Genomic DNA, 23889 nt, shown 5'->3' with positions numbered 1-23889 from the left:
CTTGCAGGTGTCACAAGAGGGAGAGGACTCTACTTACACCATGCCATGTCTCTGCCAGCAAGGAAGTAGCCACTGATGGTGTTCCTGCTGACCCTGCATGAAGACTGGGAGGAGAAAAGATCACCAGGAAGCACCCTTCCCTCTGAACCCAGACAAGACACCAAGAAACCAAGACCTGAGTCTGCCAGACAAGAAGCTGTGAAACAGAGAAGACTGGATAATTAATGGGAGCTCTGCAACTTGAGCTTAATTACACGAAACGGTGGCTGCACCCCAAGTACCCGGAGCCATGAATACCAAAGGAGACACCCCAAGAAGGGGAACCACAAAAGATGTGCCTGTCCTACCTCCATCCCATGCAGACAGGTTGGCTAACAGGGCTCAGATTTGGCTAAAAGTTTTCTGCAAGGCAGAACAAATGGTTTGTGGGGAGCTCCTTGTCTGAAACTGCAGGGAGCCCAGGGCTTGTTCTCCTGAGCAGGGCATTTGTCTCAACCCTTTAAGAGCCAAGCAGGAGATCTGCTCACACCCAGCAGGCCAGAGGCTGGGGGAGAGGTTTGTGCTGTGGTTAATTCCACCTTGTTCTCAGGCTACAGGAGCCTCTCCACAGGGGGTGAGAGGAGTGGAGGGTTGGTACAACAGATCAGAGCAAGCACTACCCCCACACAAAATATGCAACAAGGGCCAACTATGACAGGAGAAAGTAACAGGCTTCCAAAATATTCCATGCAGGAAAGACAGCCCTGAGAAAAAAAAAATATATATATATAAAGAGTGTTCAAAAAGGAAAGCAGAAAGGGAACACAAGAAAATGCTCTTGCCCATACTCTCTTAAAGCAAAATAAACCACAATGACAACAAGGTCAGCAATGCCCAACTGCATTGATGTTCAGGGGGTGAAGGATCCCAAAGTGGGGTTGCCCTCCATCATTCCTCTGCCTCCTTCCTCATCCTCCTCAGACAGGGGCTGAAGGAGTAACCAGGAAGCAGCTCCAGACCATTGATCATTAAACAAACCAGCAGTGGGAGCTTCACTTCCAGAGGTCTCCAAGTGCCACCTCCATCCCCTCCCTCTCCCCAACACCCTTCTGAGGAACATCTCAATTTTGGGGGTCTCACAAACCAGCAGCTACTGAACCCCCATTTCCTTGGGGTTTTCTGCTGCTTCTGCCTTGATCTTGCAGCAGCAGCAGGCTCCAGGCTGAGCTGCTCCTACAATTGTTTCAGCAGCAGTGACTCACAGGGTGCAGGACCCCAGCAGGTGCCTTAAATCTGGGTATTGCTGGACAAGAAACTGCCAAGGCTTTTGTCTTCTAGAAGCTGTTTATCAAACCCAGCTATTTTCCTTGTAGATACTACGTCTGGAGAGAATTTGCATGCTTTTCTGACTAGTTAATTACTGGCAAAATTGCTGGATAAAGCATGAGTTTTTACATGTCCTTTACATTTGAAGGATCCCAGAGAAATACCTCCAAAAATAGCTGGTGTTTCAGGTGAGCTTCTGGGGAAAGCACAGAAAGGAGGTAGCCCTGATGTAAGAAAAGGCGTACGAAGATGTCAGAGTGAAGCTGCACAGACTTTGCTCCTTTTCTACCACTCCAGTACTACACAAGACCAAAGGACCAGCCACCCAGCTTTACCATTCCCAAATTCCTGAGTCCTCATCAGTACACTGCACAAAACAAGGCAACATTGGGAGATTTCTACAAAAGCAATGATCAAACACAGGAGGGACACGAAGGTGGAGCCTCAGGGAGGGCAGAGCAGAAGAGATGCTCCTGGAATGGATGAAGCTGCTCCTCCAAAAGCCAACACAGAGCAACCTGTGAATTTCAGGGGGTTGGGTATTCAGTAATCACACCATTTCCTGCACTGCCTCATTTTCAAGTGGTAGCAACTCTCCAACCATGGAATCCCAAAGTCTCACTAATAAAATAAACACACTGCAAGTACTACACCCCTCACCAAGACACACCAACCTGTTTGTTCTTCCTCTCAAAAACAGCCAACACACCCAGGAACAGGTCTGCATGCTTGAGAGAGGAACTGAACTGTTCCCCCTCTGCTCAGCTGGTATTTCACCCCCCCACTGGCACATTCAAAGCACATGGAAGTGTTAACACAACAGCCTGGTGTCTCTAACATCACCAAAGTGGTGAATAACCTGTTGCCATGAAAACACAACCTGGCACAGCCTTCCATGAGGATATTTTACAGGAAGCAAGAACCTCACTAGACAGGGCTGCAAAACCAGGATAATCTTAGGAAAAATACGCTCACAGAATGAAGAATGGCATTACCTGAACAGAAAAGTGCAGCTGGTTAAATAAAATCATCATCTCACTGGCTGAATGTACCAACAAAATCAAGTATTGTAGATCTTTTCACAATATTCAGGTCCTCCAGCCACAGCCCAGGCTTCCATTGTTCCCAGTGCTGTGCCAAGACAGAAAAGGGAAAAAAAAAAAAACCAAAACAACTGGTTTTACCCTTAAAAGCAAAGAGACCTTCCAAAACCCTTGGAAGTTTGTCTAAAGCAGAGAGAAACTGTAACAAAAAAGGGTGATTTTCACTTCTGGTTTTGAACATCTGAAGTTATATATTCATTTTTAGGACATTCTGATGGAGATACTTGACCAAATAACCCCTGAATGTTCCATCGACTCCACCACCATTTTCACTGCAAAAGAACAGGAACTTCAGCTCTCCAAGGCTGGAAGGTCACAGCGTGGCAGGGTCCAGGCACAGCACCCAGGAATATGTGAGGAGAATGAACCTGAACAAGGTGGGTGCTATGGCCAGATTTTGTAGCAAATCTGTATGTTCAGGCCAGGCTACAAAACTCTGGAAAAGAAACTTATCTGCAATGAGCTGATTTTTTTACTAGCTGGAACCTCTGCCTCCCAAATCCCTGTTGTTCTTGACATTCACCCATAGATTTAGCTTCCTCCCACCTTCCCTGAAGCAAAGCAGCACACTCAAGAGTGCCAAATCACAACCAAAGATATTTCTGATAGCACCTGCAACAAAAAGGTTGTATTTTGTGTTTTACAAGTCTGCTCTGCAGAAGACAGGCTGAAAAATTATTATGAGGGATCAGCATTAGGGAAAAGCAGCGTCTCCTCTTTGTCTGAAGGTGTTTCACTGTAAGATCAAGCAAAATATGTGTTATTCTCCTTACCACCAAGCAGCCAGCATCCTGTTTGTATTCCAAAAGAACACATTAGCATAAAAGAACCAATTTCCCTCTTAATTTCTTTCAGTAACACAGTAAACCTTGCAAATCAGTTTTAAGGGGACACGCTTCAGAAGGCAAAGGACTGGTACATGACCATTTTTAGAAAGCTGACACAAAACAAAGTCTTTATTCTTCATCGCAGAAAATAAATACAGGTGCATATTTCATATGCTTTTTCTATAAAAGCACTCCTACAAAATCACCAAACTGCATACAACAGTACAACCTTTTTGGCTTTTAAAATGCAAATATTATACAGTCACTTCGTTTTACTCTCTTTTAAAGCACTTGTAGCAAGCAGCTTTGGAAAAGGAATGCTTATTTAGAAGCCAAATTCTTGCTTCAAGTGTTTTGTGGTTTGTTGGTATTTTTTTTTTCCCCATCATGTGTGTAGTGCAACTAACCTAAAAAGCAACTAGAACAGTTTGGGGGTTTTTGTAAAATGTTTATTCCCAACCCACCCCCCCAAAAAAACCCTGCAAAGGGAAAAAAAAAAAAAGCTCTTTAAAACTGTTCTACTTTGATACTTAAACCAAGAGAAACAAAAAGTGGCTCAATAGAAATATTAAGGTTAAGCTTATGCTTCACAGCTCTTTATCTGTTTGCTTCCAGTTTGGCCCGGGTGTTTTCTTGAAGAAAAAAAGGAATTAATCATCCAGTCCTATATTTCTGAAAAGGTATGACATGGACTCCCCGTTATGGATCCTGCGAATGGCTTCTGAGAGGATCATGCTGATATCCACAGTCTTGATTTTAGGGCACTGGAGTTTTTGTATTTCATGTGGAATTGTGTTCGTAACAACCACCTACAGAAAGAGAAAATGATCAAGGGGACTCAGCTCTGGTTACGTTCTCCACCTCCCACAGCTGAAGTGTAAAAGGGCATCTCCAGGTATCCATGGAAATTAACACCACTGTCCTTCCTTCCTTTCACTCTGTCCAAAGGAAGGTGCAGCAATATCCCCCACACTGGAGGGAAAACCTGCTCATGCTGCCAGTCTGGCACCCCATTGCTTCCCTAGTTTCCTGTGGCTATAGACTTCAGGATGTACAGATGCTTATATTCCAAGCATACAATTCCACAGCCAAAAAGCCTCAACCTAGAAACCTCTCAGCTAAATTCTTAATCCCAGCATATTTCAGTAATTGATGCAGGAGAAAATTGCATGTTCAAACACCCCCCACCAAATTAGCAGTGAATAAAGTAAAGAACCCAAGCTTACTTCATCAATTGCAGACTCCTCTATCAGCCTGGGGGCATCTGAAGATAAGAGGCCATGTGTGGCCATCACAAAGATCTTGTAAGCCCCCCTTTCCTTGAGGGTCTCAGCTGCAGCCAGAAAGCTGTCAACATCATCTATGATGTCATCCTGCCAAAAGAGGATGGAATCAGGGAGGATTCACCACGTGCTCAGAGAGATCAGCACAGCACACCCACTGTTACAGCTCTTTCAAGTGGGACAATTCCCAGCCAAGGCCAAAGGGACATTTCCATCAATGCTAAAGTGTGAAGGACCAGAGGTGTCCAACTGCAAGGCCAAGGGGCAGAGGGACTGCTCTGAGAGGGGAAGAGGGAAAAGCCAAGACAACCAACATTGGTTCCAGAGCCACACTCACAGAAAATTGCCCTTTCCCATGACAAGGCCAGAGATTATGCTCTGCTTTGCAAAAAACATCAGGCTGCATTTCTGAGCTCAGAGCAGGAACAGGATGTGATTTCCCCTTGTCTGATGCACAAGCACCACCAGGAGCCCTTCAGAGTTTCTTAAGCTCTTAAAACAGAAATTGCTCTGGTCTGTCCATGGAAACAAGGTCCAAATGCTGCTTTTCAGCCTGGATCACATCACAGTTCCCAGACAGCTTCAGGAAGTGCACAGAATGCTGCCTCATGCTCTAAAAAGTTCATTACTGAAAGCCCACCAACAACCAAAGTTTAGCTGCTGACACAGCAGAAAATCTACCTCATTTCTTCAACTTTAACATATTTAATAAAATTTATCAGAAACTATGGCATCCTACTTACCACAATGATAGCTATTCTTCCTCCAACATCTCCAACAACTGTGATGGGTGGTTTTTCCTTGGGAATCAGCACTGTTTAATGGCAATGGTTTTTTAAAGAGATGTTTTAGAAAGGGGGAAGGAAGTTTATACAATTTACTTCAAGTGTCAAAAGGTCTGCTGTACATGGGTCACCACTTAAAGAAGTGAAGCAACAACTGTTTCACCAATCTTGGGAAAACCAGCAAGATTTTAATACCTAAGTGATTTTTTTAGGCTTAACCAAAATATTAACTCCATTCATTTATACCCAAAGTCTTAATCAATTCAATTAATTCATCATTTTAGTCAAGAAAAGAGTGGCTTGCAAACACAACCAGTTCAATCACCCTACTGAGATCCCAGCAAGGTTTATGTAATGAAGTTTTGGTCATGCAGCTACAGATCACATCCACATTCAGCAATGTTACTGTGTCAAAGCCCGTGACATCACACAGCTACACACAAACCCAGTGCCAGCTCAGCAGAGTCCAAGGAAATTTCCACCAAAAAAAAGCAGTATAAAAGTGGGACTCCATGCCAGGGGCACTCCTGATGACACTGCCCCTCCTACACAAACCTCACCTACAGCCTAGCACTGAACCTATGGACAAAATGCATCAAAAAGAATCTTCTTTCCCCCTAAAGACCCTTTCTGATGGTCCCTCACTGCCAGCCTCATGTCCCAAACACACAAAAAAAGACAGGTGACAGGTGAACACTGACACACAAACTTACTTACTGGGTATCTCCAGACTGGGATGAATAGCAGCAACATTTTTGGCTGTAGGAGGTGAGTGTCGACCATCCACCATGTCAGACTCAGCATCCTGAGCTTCCCCATGGATCACAGCAATTCCCAACCGTAAGCGTTCAGCGAACGACTGCGCCCTGTAGGGAGAGGGTTAAAAAAAAAATTTTAAAAAATTAAAAAAATCTACATTAAATTTAAAATAATTTATGTGCATACATTCGTAATTATATCCATTTTATTTCTAATGTTTCAGAGGGAAAATGATCCTAAATTTTTAGGAAAGCCCAGAGAAGTAACTGCTTGTCCCTAAGCATTTTATTTTCATCAGGCTTGTGAGAGAATAACCCTGAATACTCACAGAGGCTTTGAAGCAGCAGGATAAATGCTGCAAGTCAAATAATTATGATCTCCTGCTTTGCCCAAAAGTGAAAAAAAAAAAAAAACAACAAAAAAACCAGAAAAACACATCCTAGCCTTTGGCATTCCTGAAATCCTATGCTTCAGCAAGTCTCACCCAAGAGTAACCAAGAATAGCCTGGATGTCTGGACTGTCCACACTGAACAGGAGAAAACATGAAAACAGAAAAAAAGTCTTCACCTTATTTTTAGCAAGTTATGCACTAAATAAAGACAATATTTATGATTTCCCAACACAGAACCTTAGATATCCTATAGAAAAAAAGAATCCAGATGATAATTTTGCCTGATAAACCATTCTTTCAAGTTAAAACAGTGTGGATTTTTACACTGCAAAAAGCTCCTTCACTGTGCAGTATTTCTTCAGCTAAACTGAGGAATTTATGTAAAGAAATGAGAGGTTAGCTGGGGGAGGGAGGAAAACAGGAATTTCACAGACAGTGCACTTGTATTCCAGATACTGGAAGCAGGAAGTAAAACTGAGTGGATTCACTCTACCTTACCTGCACACCCCAGAGCTCTCTATCTAACCTAAGCCAGTTATCTGACTTCACCTGGTCCAAGTGATCCTGCCACGTCCAGACTGAGTCACTCTGTTCTAACATCAGCATCTAGGACCTGGGGCCTGAATCACCTCCTTTACACTTAAGCCTGGTTTCACTACCCAAACAACTCAAAGTCCAGTGAATATCTGCCCATCGTGATGCTCAGTTAATTAAAAGCAAGGAATCTTCTGCCCTGTGGTTATCACAATGAGGATTTTTTTTCAAGTTATCAACTACAGTTAAATTATAATTCCAGACATTAAGAGTTATGAATTAGAAGGCATAATCCTATCAAGGACACCATAATAATTACTTTAAAATAAACTGAGTCAAGTTCAAAGTACAAGCAAAATGATGCAATTGTTTCCCAGTGAGCTCAAACCACAGAAACATAACTTCATCAATCAAAGGTTCTTTTCCACAAGTGGAAATTCAGCTGAGAATTGTTTTCTTTGATTAGGCTGATACATTAACTCACCCTTTTCTCATGTACCACCTCAAATTCTGCTCTTAAATGCTCACATGTACACGTGAAGGAGCTGAACAATACAGCTCTGGGATCCACTCCTACACAGATTGGGTACACGTGCAGCTTATCTGTCTGATCAGGTAAAAGTGCCTGCAGACTCTGCTGGCACAAACAGTTACTTAATGAGCATGAAATTGCTTCAACAAATGTCTGCCTGCTCCCAAGAGGCAATCCTGACACCAAGTAAAAGAAATGGTCAAAGATAACAAAACATAACTCACCAAAGGAAATCACATTAAAATTACTGCTGGAAAATGAAGATGACAGCACTTGCTCCCCTCACTACATTTCTACAAATCAAACCACTTTTGATTTGCTATATAATAGCATCAAAAACCTTTCTTACAAAGAGCTCCGTGACTCCTTGGTATGAAAGTCTAGAAAATTTTTCCACAAACTCTTAAGTTTGCCACCACAGCAAATACGCTCTCTTAAAGCATCATCCAGCTCTTACACCACCTGCTGGGCACAGTGAACTCCAAAAAGAGTTTGGGAATTATCAACCAAAAAGCTTTATGGTTTATGAACAGTCATTCAGCCAACAAGGACTTAAGCAAAATAATCTCAAACACCAAATTCTGTCTCACCATGGCAGGAAGCCAGCTGTGTTTAGGATCTGATCAGCCATGTTCTAAGTTATGACCATGTTAAGCAAATACTTTGGATTAATGGAATTGTACTTCCAGTCATTTTTCTTTATTTACAGGAGGAAATTTATAATGTAAATGCACACAAATAGAATATGATTAAACACCTTTTTTATTCTAAACATGGTACTGATTTACCTCCTCCTTTTGTTTGTTTGTTCGGTATTTTTACTCTTCCATTTATAATGTTTATAGTGATAAAACTACAAACCTGACAAAGTAGAATTGGGAGGGATTTGAAGGCTGCATCTTCTAATTATTGGGTAACTGTCCTTAAGAACAAAATCACGATAGAGATTTCTTGCTCTAACACAAGAGAGCAGATCTTACCCACCTCTTTGCAGACGCAGGTGATTTGGCCACAATTACAGCATTCCTGTAGTCTGGTATCTGTAGTAAATAACAGATATAGCAATGTCTACTTCATATCTTTAGACAAATTTAAACTCAGTAAGAATCAGAGAACTTTATTTTGCTAGAAGAATTTTAAGCATAGATCATAAAAGAGCAACCTCAAGAATCCATGGTACAGAGCTGACAGCTTAGTAAAAACAGGTATTTAGAAAATTCAGATATTAAGTTAAAACTGCACCTTTCATAAATACCATGTTGTATTATAGATTACACAAAAATAACTGCTTCAGAAGAACATCAGGGCTACACAGTTGAACCAAGTGTTACAGGAAACCATCACAATTAAAGTTTCCTGTTCCACTTGTATGTGCACGGGGCAGTCTTTAACCACCTGAGAACACAGCATTTCTTCTATTTCCTATTGCTTTTCAGAGTACACAAAAAAGTTAACACTTCTCCATCACTCTACCACATCATCCTGACCCACCAAAAGGGAGAAAAATTCTCCATTTCACTGCACTGGCCCTGGCCAAAGTCTAACACTGCTGCAAACCCTCCTTTGCACAGGTCAGCACTAGAGGGGGAAGGCCAAGAAGGTGAGTTTCATTTTGATACCATCAGCCACTTGGCACTGCACAATCTACTCCAAAGGCTGCAGCCCCTGCCCTGCCCTGTTCTCATACTAGCTTTTCACCCCAGACTTCCTCTCTTCATTTAGCCAGAGTTTTACCCTTCATCTCTCAAAGTTTCTTATCCTGGCCTCCACTTTTCCTGCACTAATTCCCCACCAGACTCGTTTTTCCTTGCCCACAACTCCTCAAGCCTCCCAGCACTCACACTGCCAGTTCTCCCTTCTAACAGCAACCTGTGCTCCCTCTAATAACTCATCTTACCCTTTCCTTGCAAACTCAGCATTTTCCTTCACAGTGCTGCCCTGGGATGACCTGTCTGCCACAGAGAGCAGCAGACAGAGAACCTGTCTGTCCTTCCATCAGCTACCAAAACAACAGTCCAGAGCCCCCTGTCAGCTGCAGTAGCAAGCCAAGTCTTACAGGGCAGATCTAGTCCTCAGAATCCCAGCATTAAGGGATGGAAGACTTCACTGAATACCAAATTGATCTGAATCCCACAAATTTGGAGGGGTGGTATTCTGACATGCAGCTCATCCCCTTGCTGACAGTGACAGATGTTAAATACCAGTTCCAAAGCATGGAAATAGTTGGGGTTTTTTCCAAACACAAGCAAGGTAAGCTCTTCCACCATCTCCTCAAACCTACAGTGGCTGAATATTCCCAAAAGCACTCTGCCTGAATTAGGCATTAAGGCAAAATTCAGTTGTGAAGTTGAGCATGGGCCTCACCAACTGAAAACAAGAGCTTTTCTGTGGACGTGTCTGGCAGCGTTAATAATCAACACTGCTACTAACTCCACCTATAATACTGGGAATTCAGCATGTTTTGTCCTTTACAAACACTCAGTTATACAACAGGCTACAAAGATTAACATGATGGAAGGTATGGAGAAGGCAGGGCCTGTCACTTGACATAATACAGGCTTTGATCTTGCTCAGACATCATTGCCTCATTTTTCCCCTGCCAAATTATCAAATTCATTCTCAGCTCTTTAAAAAATGAAGTCAGAAAACCAGAAATGTCATCCAATAAAGTAAGGCATCAGCTCCTCATAACAGTGAGCTACATCACCCTACAATTAACATGTACACATAGGAAAGACAAGACACTCAGTACTGAACATTTCCTAAGCACACAAAGGAAAATCACCAAATTATTTTTATATTGCATTAATGTCCTGATTGGACTGTCTTCATCCCAGAACACCATGTAATTCTCTTCCCACCTATACATAAATTCCTGGCACAGAACAACTACAAGCACTCACTGTCTTAACTTGTGGTTAAATGTGTTTTAAGTGACCTCCCCTCTTATTGAGCTGGACTCTTTATTTCATGCTTCTCAGTACCCCACATCCCAGCTCCCACGTGAAACATTTCTTCTGCTTTGGCATTCATGATGCAGGATATACAGCAAGCTGCTGCCACTGGGAGCCTGAGGTGAATACTAAATCCTTCCTGAGCAGCACTGGATGGAATTTTTAAGAAAAAAAACCTATAAATGACCTGGCTGGTGAAGGTACTTGTCAATACTGCTCCCATGTGACCAGATACATTAAGTCAACTTCAGTTTTAGCAAGTTATCTCACAGACAAGCAGAGGAATGAAGAAATAAAAGACTGAAAGTATCTAGTGAGACCTCTCCATACATACTTGAGCAGATCTCCACAAATGTTCAGTACTCAGCACTTCCAGACCCAAAGTTGCAACAATTATTTGTAAAACCTTAACACCTCATGTACCCAAATGTGCTTCAAGACTAAAACAGGAATGTGATTTGCCATTGAGCACAATCCATGTCAGGCAATATAAAAAGGCACAACTTGTCTTGTGTCTGTGTATCTGCTTTTCCACTTTTTTTACCCTATGAAGTGCTTACAATGCACAGTATTTTTCTTCTGGTACAAAAGATGACTGATTGTGGCAAACCCAGAGCCTGGAGTTTTGTTCTATAATCCTCTTTTGAGTCTAGTATCAAATGAAATTATAACAATAGATTCAAATGGTAACTAATTCCCCAAACAAATCTTGACACTGTCATAACAAAATCATGCTGGTTTGGTTTTGTTGTTTGGGGTTTTTTTAATTAAGGCATTCATACCTCTATGAAAAGAAATAGCTTGGGTTTAAAAGTAAGAGCTACACCTTTTGCCTCACCAGGAAGAAAGCATTTGCTTTATTCCAAATTATCATTAGTCAGAGGCATAATATATATCTTACACCTACAATTATCATTTGCACAATTTGTATAGGTGAATCTACCAGTAGCACTCCTCAAAGCACTTATAAAAAAATTTGGAGACACAGATGCATGGAACATCAGAAGTTAAGCTCAAGACATGCTGAACCAAAAAGCAGGTGAAGATTTCCACACAAGTTGTCCTCTGCTCTTACTTTGGGAGCAACAAGGCTCTCTCCCAGTTTTTTATTTCATTTCTCAAGTGTTTTCATAATGTGGTATGAATTATACCTGCACCCAAGCACTCCAGCCTCTACATGTCAAGGAAATGGGAAATAATAAAAGAAGAGGATATCAAGCACAAGAAAATCCTCCTGGTTTTGTTGTTTGTGGGTTTTTTTTTTTAATCCTAGTTAGGGCAATATATTTAAGAAGACAGAACAGCACCACTACACAGATAAGAAAATGCCAGGTCTCCATGAAAGCAAAACTTAATCCTCTAGAGAACCAATTGCCCCAATACCATTCCTTGCACCAACATGACCTTTCTCCCTTTAAAATTCTGTTTGAAGAGTTGGGTCTTTTCATAGGGATTTGTTTCAAAAGTCTTGAGATATGACAAAAAAAAAAAAAAAAAAAAAAGAAAAAAAAGAAAAAAATTAAAAGCACCCCAACTGTAACAAAAGGCCTTCCTCACCTCTTCTTGGATGTACTGGAGTAAAAATGGAGATGCTCTCAAGTTATCAACTGGAATATTGAAGAATCCCTGTATTTCCTTCTGATGTAAATCCATGGTAATAAGATGAGTTAGACCTTAAAAACAAAACAAAACAAAACAGAGAAGCACATAAAGAAAAGTAAGACAGAACAAGAGGCATAGTCTTTAATTCTACAGTAAGTTTAACTGGAGTTTGTTCTGATCACAATCTCTAAGCTGTATTTGAACAAGAATGCTGTGCTTAGTGAAAGCAACCAGCATATTAACTATATCCCTTTTAAGAGCACTGCCATTATGATGTTTCCAGATTTCTACAGTGTCCTTTGCAAAAGAACCTCGGAACACTCAACAAAATTGACTCAGCAGTGCCACACTGAGGCAGGTAAGCTCTTTCTCCACCCAACATGTGAGAAAATGGAAGCACGAGCAAGACAAAAAGTCCTATGGCACATGGGGAGCCCCTAGAACAGCTATCATTAAACTCCTCATTTAAACTCTAAGCCCAAATTCTAATTCTCAAAATCCTTCCCTGGAAATAAAAAAGCTGATCACACCATTCTAGCTGCACATTTTTCTCAGGAGCAAAAGCAAAAGGAGAAGAAAATGTGTTGAAGGCTGTGAAAATGAATAGTCTCATTCTGCCACACAATCTCAAATGTAAAGGACAGACACAAAGTGCATTCATCCAATGGGTAAAAAAACGGCTAGAAATGACAAAGCCCAACTGTTCCAGGGTGTTAGACAGGCAAAGAACAGCGTTACAAGGGATGGATACCATGGCCCAAAGCAGCAGAGTCCAGCTGACTCATTTTGCCAGCTCAGTGCGACACAACACAAAATGGCTGTTGCAAGTTTCCTTATTTTATGAACTCATCATTTGGAAGCATTTCTAATTACACTTGCCTTTCTATGTGGGTTTTAAACTCACAAAAAACTTGGCAGTTATTTTTAAACAGAGTCCCAACTTGTGCACAAACCTCTCTAAACCTGAAAACTGACAGCAGGAGCCCCCATTGCCCTGATTATTTCCAAACCATCTGCATTCTTACCAGCTTTACACATCATTGAAGCCAGTAATTTACAGACAATGGAGCCCCTTTTCCTCATCTTGCACTGTTTGCTGTAGGGGAAATAAGGAATCACTCCAATAATGCTTTTGGCACAGGAGGTTTTACAGGCGTACACCATGATGAGGAGTTCCATGATTGTAGTATTCACATCCCTGGAACGAGAAGCATCCAGTTCTGTACCTCGTGCATAAAAACCCTCTTTTCAACACAGGATCTATACCCAATCCAGGGATTTCACTCCAGGCCAGCAGGGACTATTGGGACTGAGGGACTTTCCCTAAGAATCCAGCTGTGCACACCTCAGGACAGCAAGTGGCTGTCAGTATTTCTTTCACTTGGCATTTTTTTTTTTTTTTTTTGCAAATCAGCAGGTTTTGTTACACCATTTTCAGGCTGCTAGTAATACAGCATGTATAACCAAGTAGTCTGTATTTTATCTCCAACATCTATTTTGCTTCTGCAGAAAAGAGAAAATATGTATTTTTCAATACAGATAAACTTTTTCTAAAGAAAGTTTCAGGCTTCACAACATATTTTTCTACTGATCAAGCCAGCAGTTAGGCTAAATATGTAACAATTACCAGTTATTTATTTTCTGCCATAAATTAAAAGATTAACAAGTTGTTTTTTTTAGATAAGAACTGATCATGGACTAAAAGACCTTCCATTTCTGTTGCCATTAAAAGAAAACCCTGAGCATTCGTAAAATTCTTTCCATATTAAAAAAAAAAAAAAAAAAAGTGTTTTCTGAATGACAGGACACATTGCTTAGGAAACGCTTTTCCAAGATGTAAAATTTTGCAATGGTGCTGGCAACAGGGTAGCTGAAAAAGGAAGATTTTATAGAGTGACATAAGACAAAGGATGCACCTAGTGAAAGAATGCAGAGACCCAGCAGAAAATTTCAGTGACACATTCACTGAAAATTAAAATAACTCAGGTTAGCTTGTATTGATCATCTTTGTGCACATACCCAAAAAAACACAGAACAATAACAACAAAAGAACCCACAAAGAGAAGCCTCTATATCTAGTTAATCTAAGCTTACTATAACGTACCACGTACATAAAATGTGCAGTAGAATTAAACCAAAAGCATTCTTTTGGACAGTCCAAAATGCTAGCAGTGTCTTTAAACAGTTACTCACTTTGAAACTGTTTGGATGATAAAAACATCCTTTCCTCTCACAGACTCCTGAATCTGCACTCTCGTTTCTGCCAAGAAGAGAAACATGTAATGTTTGCAATAGCAACACTCTATAGAGTCTAAGAAAAGGGTACCAATAAATGGCATCACAGTTCAGTAAGTTTCCAGTATTGTCAATTAAATGCTCACCTCTGTTTGGTTCTTGATACACCTGAACCTTCCCCATCTCGACTCCTAAACGCCTGCAGGGACAGATAAAAAAGAAAAATAGAAGTCAGTAGAGGAAAACAAAAACAAATGCAAAGCCCATATAATGCAACTGTTACTGGAAAAGCTATATTCCACAGGAGAAAACCAAGAAAAGAAAGCTCCAAACCATAAAACTAGTAATTACAGTGGAAATCCCTTAACAAAGCATTTCTAGAAGCTGCACTGCAGGCTAAGCTGAACTCATTTTCAAGTCAAGCTCAGAAGAATGAGCAATGGGGAAGAATAATGCTGGGTTACTAAATTAAGTAACCATTTCTAATTTTTAATATATATTCCTATATACATTACGCATATGTTGCCATACAGACCTGGAAATAGACCTGCCATATAGACCTTTACACGCATAAAGATGCACAATGCTTAAAACACCACTTTTAAATCGTTCTTGAAAATGCCAAAGTTGAGTGGATGGGAAATATTTAAGAGCTCTGTTCAATGAATAATGGAAGACCAACATCTGCTATGTTTATTTCAAGTCAGTATCACCACAAACCCTTGTTAAAAAAAGGAGATAACCAAGCATGCTACACAATTATGGCCAAGTCTTTGCAGTGCTGAGTTCCTCTGCACTCTCCTTTCTTCTATCTCTACCTAATTTTGGGCACACAAGCCTCAGGAGGAAACCCATCCTGTGCAACACTCTTTGCAATGCTACACATCTTAACACTGCTAGGAGAGCAGGGGGAAAACACCCTTAAAAGTTCAGCTTAAGCTACTGATATTAAGCTCCACAAAGGTCTTCATCTAACACACACAGAGCAGGATGGGTGCAGCTTTGCCCTGTAAAAAACTGCTACAAGGAGAACAATAAAAATTTCTGCCGTGATTATTTAACACTATGCAAATATTAATTTTTCCACGTGTTCTCTACAACCTACTGCAGCCAATCACAAGCTGCCAGCAAACAACTTAAACACAGCTTAGATTCTTTGTTACTGATCTGCTGAAATACACAATGCAGTACACTAAATATTCTTGCAAACCACAGTGGTTTTCCCAGGTAACTTTCCCTGAACAGAGAAATCAGTCCTTAGTAAAATAAGCCCCACCATAATAACACTAAGATCCTAAGCTGCCCTGCAGGGTTTTACTTACTCAGCAATCCTCTTTGATAGTTCCATGCACGATGAGTTGGAATTAGCTGAAAACAGCACCAGTCCACCCTTGGTTATATTCATGATGGCCCCAAATTCAGTTGATGGCACACAAAACATCAAACCTAAGTTGTGCTTCCACTTCTAGAAGACTGCAAGAGATCAAAGGTCTGTTAAAGCCACAACATTCAAAACAAGAAATATTTTCTGCTTAGAAAGTTTCCCACAAACCCATATGATCTGGCATCCTTAGTCTGTATTATCACCTCTCATAGTAACACAAATATCCCCTCACAGCCTGACTGCTGACCTGGTTTGAAGACCTAATGAAATGGCCACAAGGAAGGGGGCTTCAGCCCACCTTGATTTCCTCCTCCTGCCCCTAAACTTCACACACCCTCCAGCAGAAGCTCCCCTGGAGGTCTCCAGAGATCCCCCTAGACAACCCTCCTAACTTCAACAGGGTTGGTTTGGGTTTTTTCTTGCCTCTTTTCTTTTTAAAAATGCTTTCTTTAGCCTCTTGTGTAATAACACACATATTCTTTTCCATCCTCTCGCCCACTTAATTTTCCAGAAGTGAGCAATGTTTATTTCTGAAGTTCACAAAGACAGTCAGAACTAAACTCCTAGCTCAGGGAAATTGACTACAAGAGCCTATTTCCACAGCTGAGTATCTTTCCATCACTTTGCAATAAAATATAAACTTACAAATAAAGATGAAAGGTAAGGAAGAGTTCAATAAAGCTGGGAGCTGTAAATAATGACCTCTTGCACAATGCATCCACTTGGTGAAGCAGCTGTCATTCTTTGATACTAATATTTCTTCTGTGAAAATAGGAGAAAAATATCAAGAGGAAATCTCTACTTGTTTTGTGTTTTCTTTTTTCCAACTAAAGGCACAAGCCAGTAGTTCTGCCAAGGGTTTGATGGCATTCCATCTTCACACTTTTTATTCTTCTCTGTAACATCATGTTTTTGTAACTTCTCCTATATAACGTTTTGTTCAAATAAAAGAAAATCACACTGACCAACAGCCACTGACAGATCAAAGTAGTATTCAACTCAGAAAATGCCAGGCTACTGAACCTCACTTCTGCTGTATAAATAATCCAGCCCATTTAGCATTATGTAGGTGTCTGAAAATAACAAACACAGGTTGCCTAATTCAGAAAAAGGTAAGGAGTTAGGAGAAATCAGTAATTTCTTTCCTGGTAAATATCTCCCTGCTGAGAAACAAAAGAGCCACATGGAATCTGCTGAAAAGCAGGATGTGCTCCAGGACAGAATCTTAAAGAAAAAAATAAACAAAACCAACAGTTTTTATACATACAAGACAGCTGGCTAGCTCTATAAAAAAATTAATTTAGCCCAGCCCATACTCTTGCTGAGTTTGACTTTACCACAGAAACTGTACCTGATTCACACCCAATTAAGGGACAAAAAAGTCAAGAGCTTCCTAGCAGATCCTCTGCGTGAAGCACCTGTGCTGTGCTCAACTTTTGTGAACGAAAACCTGCCTGTCATCAAAACTTCCAAACTGTGCACAAAGAGATCACAAACAGCAATCATTTCTGCAACAGAATCTGAACATAACGATGTTTCAACTCTACCAGAAGCTGGTGGCCCCCTTTATACCACTAACACAAGCCCCCACCCTTTCAGCCTTTGCTTTTGGACAATATATATATATATATACATACATATATATAATATATATATATTCATTAAAAAAAAGGAATGCTAGAAGGCAGTTTGGTTACAGACATCTAAAGCTCAATACACTCCACAATTTAAGGAGCACTGAAAACCTATTTCTTAGCTAGTGTTTCCTCCTTTGTTCCAATGCACACTTGCTCTGTAGCCCCCAGCTGCTAACTAATGGTGATCATCTGTCAAGTATCTGTAACAGTGTCAAAGATACAACTGTAATTCAACAAAGCAAGAATTCTAGAAATGCTTTTAGGTCTCAGACCACCACCAGAAAGCATCCTGCTTGTGTGATTAGGTGGGAACAATGTCGAGACAACTTTTGATATTACTAAAAACATCCACATTGCACTTTGAAGACACAGGGGTTTTTTTCCAATTGTGTTATCTTCCTTGCTCCATAGGTTAGGGAAACAAGAGGTAAAAGATCTGCTGAAAGAAAAGATTTCTTCCTGATTACTGTCCAGAGTGCATTTTACACCATAATGAGAAACTAAAATATTCACATGCAACACTGAACATAGTTCTTCACCTAACCACAGGTCAAGGACTATCTTGTGGATGTATTTCTGCATCAACAAGTGGGCTACAGTGTGATGGGGGGGTAGGGGAAGTTGCATTTGTAGATTAATATTGACGTATCAGCCTTGAAATAGGTGTTGGCATGACAACAAGCTCACAAAACTTTATTAGATGTGTAAAGACATGACACCACAGAGGTACAAGGGACAAAAGCCCTTTGGTTTGAGGCAGACAGATGTTCCAAGCCTGCATCAGGTTTGGGAAAACACACTACACCATAGAGCAGGGCTGAAGCCCACAAAGTCCTATTTTCTTAGGGCTGCACACAATTACAAAGACACATCGTGACAAACACAATTACTGGCCTGGTTACACATGATGCCGCATTCCCACTGCCTTCACACCACGAATTAAGCATGTCCACACAGAAAGCGTAACTAAATGATTGATCCCCACGGCTTGGGAGGACACACACACACACACACACATACACACCCATCTCACCAGCCCCAGAAGGGCTCTCCATCCTAACCTCCAACCCTGGGCAAAACAGCCGCGAGTCGGCCCTTCAACCCCACACCTCCCTACAAGTCCTTCAGCTGCTGCAGGTGGGTTACACACACCCTGGGAAGGGAAGCCCGCCCAGGCACCCCGAGGTACCTGAGGATCCCTTCCCTCCTCTCAGGGCAGAGGCCTGGGCACGCCGCAGCCCCCGGCGTGGCAGCGAGCACGCCGCTCCCCTTCACCTGTAGGGCTGGCGAGGATCCCCCGGCAGCCATAGGAAAGGGCCACCGAGAAGAGGGTCCCCCTCCCACAGGGCCACTGAAGGGAGGGCGACGGAGCCCTTTCCTCAGGCGGCGGAACGCTGTGTGAGGATGGGGAGAGAGCGCTGGGGAAAAGAGGGATGTCCTGCCCTGACACAGCCGGCTGAAGTGGGCTGAGCGGGCGAGCGTGCCCCTTGCTGAAGGCCTTACCTGCCGGCTCCGGCCCCCCGGCCCCGGGTGAAGGCAGCCCGGCCGGAGGGGAAGAGGAGAGGCAGAGGCAGCGGCGGAGCTCAGCCCCTCCGGTTCTCCGCTCCCAAGATGGCGGCGCGGGGGAGAGAGGGAGGGAGCGCGGTGAGGGGGGGGGGGGGGGGCGGGCGCGAGGCGACGCCTTCTCTCCCCCCGCCCGCTACAGCTGAGGGGAGCAGCGGGCGGCGCCATCTTGGCCCCTCCGTGCTGCGGGGGGACCCCAGTACCGAGGCGGCTTTCGGCTTTCCCTCACCTTCAAAAAACGTGAAAAAAGACCATAATGGGTGGGTAAAGGCCCCCACCGGGCTCGTGGTGCGAAGTCCCTATGGCGTGAGGCTGTGGATGCCCACAAGGAGATGGGTGTTGGAGCATCTCTGTCAGGGGAATGGCTGACCACACCGAGCCGCTCTGGGCACTGCCACTACCCTCCTGAGCACCAGGTGGCCTTTGCCGACGGATCCAGCTGTGTTTGTAGAGAAGGAAGGTTTCCTGGAAAGTAAGTTAAGAGAAAAAAAAAAAAAAATCAGTGGTCTCAAATCCCTATACACAATTTGGCCAGCATTTCCTATCAGTGCCCTCCTCACAATACGTTAAACTGGTCGAAGATGCATTTGACATTTGCACCAAGATGCTGATTTTTAGTAACCCTCTTTAAAAGCTCACTTTTACCACAAGACAGTGTAAAGCTGTGCCCTTTCACTACTTAATAAAGTGATCGCCCTGCACAGGTTTGGAAGAATAAAGCTCTTCCCAGGGACTCTCCCCTTTAAGGAAATAAACAAGCACCATGTTTTCCCATGAACTGGGTATCTAGAAGTTTTACTGTGTGCTGAAGATCAGCAGCATCTTACAGGTGAAAATTTTAGCATAAAAAGGTCAAATCGGCTGCTTTCTGCTGTGACTTTCCTCACAAAACACAATTTGATTTCATTATCTGGCCTGCAGGGTGCATTAGAGCAAGGTCTGGAGCATGCAGCAGACTTTTCGCCTGTTCTGGCATTACCATGAGAGATGAATTAAAAACCACAGCTGCCAGGACTGGACACCAAACACGCCTGCAAATGGACATTTCAATTCATATTTTGAAAATTTAGTTTCTGCTGTTACTAGCTGTTTTTTCCTATTTTGAATGCTCACGGACCAGCATTTTCCCCATGTTTTACAGCACTTGCTCATTGCTTCTTGCCTTACAACATTTCACTAATTGTCTCACTTTTTTCCCTCTCTTGACAGAATCTGGGGAAGGGGAGGAATTTAACCTGAAGCAGCTGAGCAGCTGCCAGACAGACCTTTCCACTTGTAGCACTCTCATAAAGCAAAGACATCTGCTAGAAATATGTGAGCAGAGAGGCCATAAGCCTGTTTGTTAGCCCCACAGAGAGCCAGCAATGATCCTCTGCTTTTTCCTAGAGTCTCTTATAATTGCACTTAAAATCCTAGACCTCTCCTAATGGCCTCACCATCCTCATCTTCCTCAATCTATATTTTTCTACTTGCAGGCTGGTGGTTCCACAGTGGATTCAGGGTCATTGACCCTAATAGGTTACTTTTTTATTTTGTTTGGGGGCTTTTAGGACAAAGAGGGGAGGGGGTTTTGAGGTTTTTGTTAGCCTCTTAGAGAGCAGCAGGGATTTCTCTCTTAGCAGCAGTCTTCATGGTGGTATTTAACTATGGGCTGGTAGGCAGAGCAGTTTAAGGCAGAAACAACACATGGTGAAGCACTGACCCATAATGCAATTAACAGCCTTTCCCCAGAAGCATTTTGCAATACCCTAGGGCACCCAGAATTTGCTGACAGCTTGATTCACATTGCCCTGAATTCCTGACACTGCTTTAGAAAGCCACAGGACCAGGAACTAAAAGATTCTGGTTTATGATCCTTTTCTAAGACTATTTCCTTTGTTTCCTTCTAGCAAATCAGTTTCTTTCCAGCCTCTCTTTTCCTAATCAAAAGAATGTAACTTTAAAAATTTCACCTTCCAAGGGACAGAAAATTGTTAATTTTACAATATGCTATCCAAATGCTAAAAGTTTAACAAATAGTTGCTCCAAAAGGAGCACCCAGATTTTATTTCCTTTACAATGGTTCAATTAGCAGTCATCTAAGGAATTCTGAAAAACTGCTGGCTGCAAATACCCTGGCTCACAGAGATTTGTTGTTCTTAATCCAGATGCTGCCCTGGCTTGCAGAGATGTGCAAAAACCCCCACACTGAGTCCAGCCAAGGTGAAGGGCACTGCTCATCCAGGGTTTGGCTGAATGACAGCCTGCATCCATCACCCAAGAGAAGACAAATGCTACTGTCATCTTATCTCCTGAGCTCCATCCATCACTGCTCAGTCAGGTTGGCTTTTCTGGGGTTTGTTTGGAGTTGTTTTTGTTTTAAAAAATGTGGATGTAAAAAATCACCTACCAAACCACCTGCCAGTGAGACTTATCACACCTGGTACACCAAAGAAACATTTTTACTTGATCCCCATGGAGCCCTGTGAATAGGTTTGCAAATAGTTGGTCCTAGAAGGGGAGTTGCAGCACACAGGCACATCCACACTGAGCTCAGGCTCAGGGCCACCACCTCCCTCCTTCCCTGCCTTCACCTTTACTGCCCTGGGAGATAGACCATCTCTTTATTTCCAGAAGATGCAGGCCTGGATAACACCCAGCTAGGGAGGCAGAACTCATAGCAGCTATAAATTTATTTCTGCATCAAGGGGAGGAGTAGTTTTATTATATCTTGGAAGTGGTCTAGAAAATAGCATTCCCCACATCTGGGAATAAAAGTGCCTTTTAAAAAGCTCCAAAGCAGAGAACATATCTTTGTGAAGGGACATGGAAGTAGATTGCACTCACTTACTGTTTTATGAAATATTACTGCTAGCCCTGGCTTGGCCATCTGCAGGAAATAGGCACTGACTCATGTCACGGCCCTGTTCCTCCTGAGTCATGAGGCTTTGACTGAAAGACTCACCAAGTTCTGTTTGTTTTCCTGTTTCTAACTGTGCTCTCAGTTCTGGGTCAGCCTGCAGGGACCAACAGATTTGCCACATCAGCTTCAGCACAGGGTTATCTCCAACCAAGCCTTCAAACAAAGAGACCAGAGGCTTGTTGGAATACCCAGCATTTATCAGGTCACTGCACAGACAAATGTCTCAAGCTGGCTGAGAGGGCAAAGGTTTGAATAAACATTGCCCTGAAACAAGAACCTGCAGTAGCACCTGTTGCTTTGCTGGCAGATTTTCTTTTCTTTGCTGCATTTGTGTGCACTTCTCTCCTGTGTAACCGCCAGTTACACAGCCTTTAGACAAAAGCAGTTGAACTGGACAATGAAATCTTGTCACTTTAGGGAATATGACCAGCAGGGGCCACCCCATTCCTCTGTCCCACCAGCTGGGCCCTAGCCTGGCTTACCATCTACTGCACTAAGCTACAGCTCCCCTACAAATGGGGAGAGTGAGCAAACCTGCATCATGCCTTCATACAGGTGCTTATGGAACACACAGAAGCTCTTGCACAAGGCAGGACCAAAGGGCAACCAGCAAAGAGCATCCTGTTCCCTTCCCAGTTTGGTGCCAATCAGGACCAACCCTAGATCAGCAATAGCAGTTTGACTCCCATGTTCACCCATCTGTTTGACCTGCACAACCTACTAACACTGTTACAAATATTTCTCCTTCACAGACCAACACCGCTCCTCTAATTTGCCAAATGGTCTCCTGCCCAATTCCAGCCAGCTCTGGCAGAGGTTCTGCTGTCAGACCTCTATGTGCAGTCTTTTACTTGACCTTATCTACACAAGTCCATTCCCCAAGCTCAAGAGTGGGACACTTAAAAATTTTACTCACCAAGCAAGTTTCACCAGAGGGAGGGCACAGGGACTGCAAGGTTTCACTGAGGCTTTTATTGTCTCATTAATTTCTCCTTAATGAAAACACCTTCACCTGCTGCAGTTTCCCTCCCATTCATTTGCACCCACAATCATGGGGCTGGTACTTTCAAGGCTATCTTAGCACCCACTTCTTCCTCCTTCCTTCCTCATAACTATTCTGAGCCCAGTTTCTATTTCCATGCTCTCATCCAGATCCCAAGGAGAAAATACCTTTTCCTCTTGAGCTACCACATGCCATGGTCTCCTTGGCTGATTTCTGCCCTGATATCTCTGCAGCTTCTCCCAGCTCCAGCATCACCTGCTGTACTCTCTACTGCAATGTGAGGCAGCCTCAGCTCCTCTCCAGGAGGAGCTTATTTACTAATTTTGCTTACTTATTTGCTAAAACAGCAGAGAACTGCCAGGCACAGCAATGATCCATTGCTGTCAAGGACTAATTTCACCCCTGCTTGAGATTCTTGGTTCATCTTCATCCTGTCTTCGTTACAGAAGCAGCTATGTCACAATACCCAGTTAGACCCTGAAGTTGTCCCTCAACATGGTTAAAATGCCACTGTTTTTTCTCTTGTGTTTACCATCCTGCCAGACCCTAGTCTGACCAAAACCATCACACTGATCTGGAGCCACTTAAGCTTGTGACTGAACCAGGACCAGACACAACTGGGCTGTAATTGGATTCTGCCAACTCTTTTCAGCACATACAAGTCTGCCACCCCTCACCTGAACTGGCCCCATGATATGATTCTTTCCATCTAGCCCAGTCAGTGAGGTATCACTGTCCCCTGCTGCTTTCCTTGGAGGGCAGCTCTGCACCACAGCTCCAGACAATGCAGTTTCTGTGGCAAAACCTATAGCCAAGAATCACCTGCCAAGTCTTCCTGAGGTCTTCACCAAGGTGTTCTGGTGATTCCATATTTACCTTGCCCAACACCAAAGTATTAATTAGACTCATCAGACTGCTCCCCTTGGTCTATCTGCACATAATTCATACCATGTGCTCTGACTATCACAACTTGATTATTCTCTCTGCTAAAGCTCCCCCATGGACAGCCTGAACCCCGCACATTTCCAGGGGCTCTGCCTGAGCTCCACACATCCCAGTGGCTCCACCTGAACCCTGCAGGTCCCAGTG

General features: G+C 42.8%; 1 protein-coding gene and 1 long non-coding RNA gene across 7 annotated transcripts; one reads left to right on the top strand and one right to left on the bottom strand.

The window, feature by feature from the left end:
* Nucleotides 1–3334: 3334 nt before the first annotated feature.
* Nucleotides 3335–23885, bottom strand: PRPSAP2 (phosphoribosyl pyrophosphate synthetase associated protein 2). 6 transcript variants are annotated; one of them, XM_071760786.1, is made up of 14 exons: nt 22714–23885; nt 21840–21950; nt 19125–19360; nt 16341–16457; nt 15634–15784; nt 14458–14510; nt 14270–14336; nt 13102–13274; nt 12032–12147; nt 8505–8560; nt 6021–6169; nt 5262–5332; nt 4462–4608; nt 3335–4044 (listed from the first exon to the last, which is right to left on the bottom strand). In XM_071760786.1, the coding sequence occupies exons 5-14, from the start codon at nt 15750–15752 to the stop codon at nt 3886–3888; spliced, it is 1110 nt and encodes a 369-aa protein (XP_071616887.1). In that variant the 5' UTR covers nt 15753–15784; nt 16341–16457; nt 19125–19360; nt 21840–21950; nt 22714–23885; the 3' UTR covers nt 3335–3885. The 6 variants fall into 6 exon arrangements, with proteins under 6 accessions (XP_071616887.1, XP_071616886.1, XP_071616889.1 ...); XM_071760785.1 differs by lacking the exon at nt 21840–21950; XM_071760788.1 differs by lacking the exons at nt 16341–16457; nt 21840–21950.
* LOC139804042 (uncharacterized) lies at nt 18176–20192 on the top strand. The gene is made up of 3 exons (XR_011729257.1): nt 18176–18469; nt 19600–19724; nt 20105–20192. It is a non-coding gene; the product is annotated as an uncharacterized lncRNA (long non-coding RNA).
* Nucleotides 23886–23889: the final 4 nt, after the last annotated feature.

Source organism: Heliangelus exortis, chromosome 17 (assembly GCF_036169615.1).
Source record: "Heliangelus exortis chromosome 17, bHelExo1.hap1, whole genome shotgun sequence".
In the NCBI taxonomy this organism is placed as follows: Eukaryota; Metazoa; Chordata; class Aves; order Apodiformes; family Trochilidae; genus Heliangelus; species Heliangelus exortis.
The sequence above is the reverse complement of the archived record's forward strand: the minus strand, read 5'-3'. Positions and strand labels throughout refer to the sequence as shown.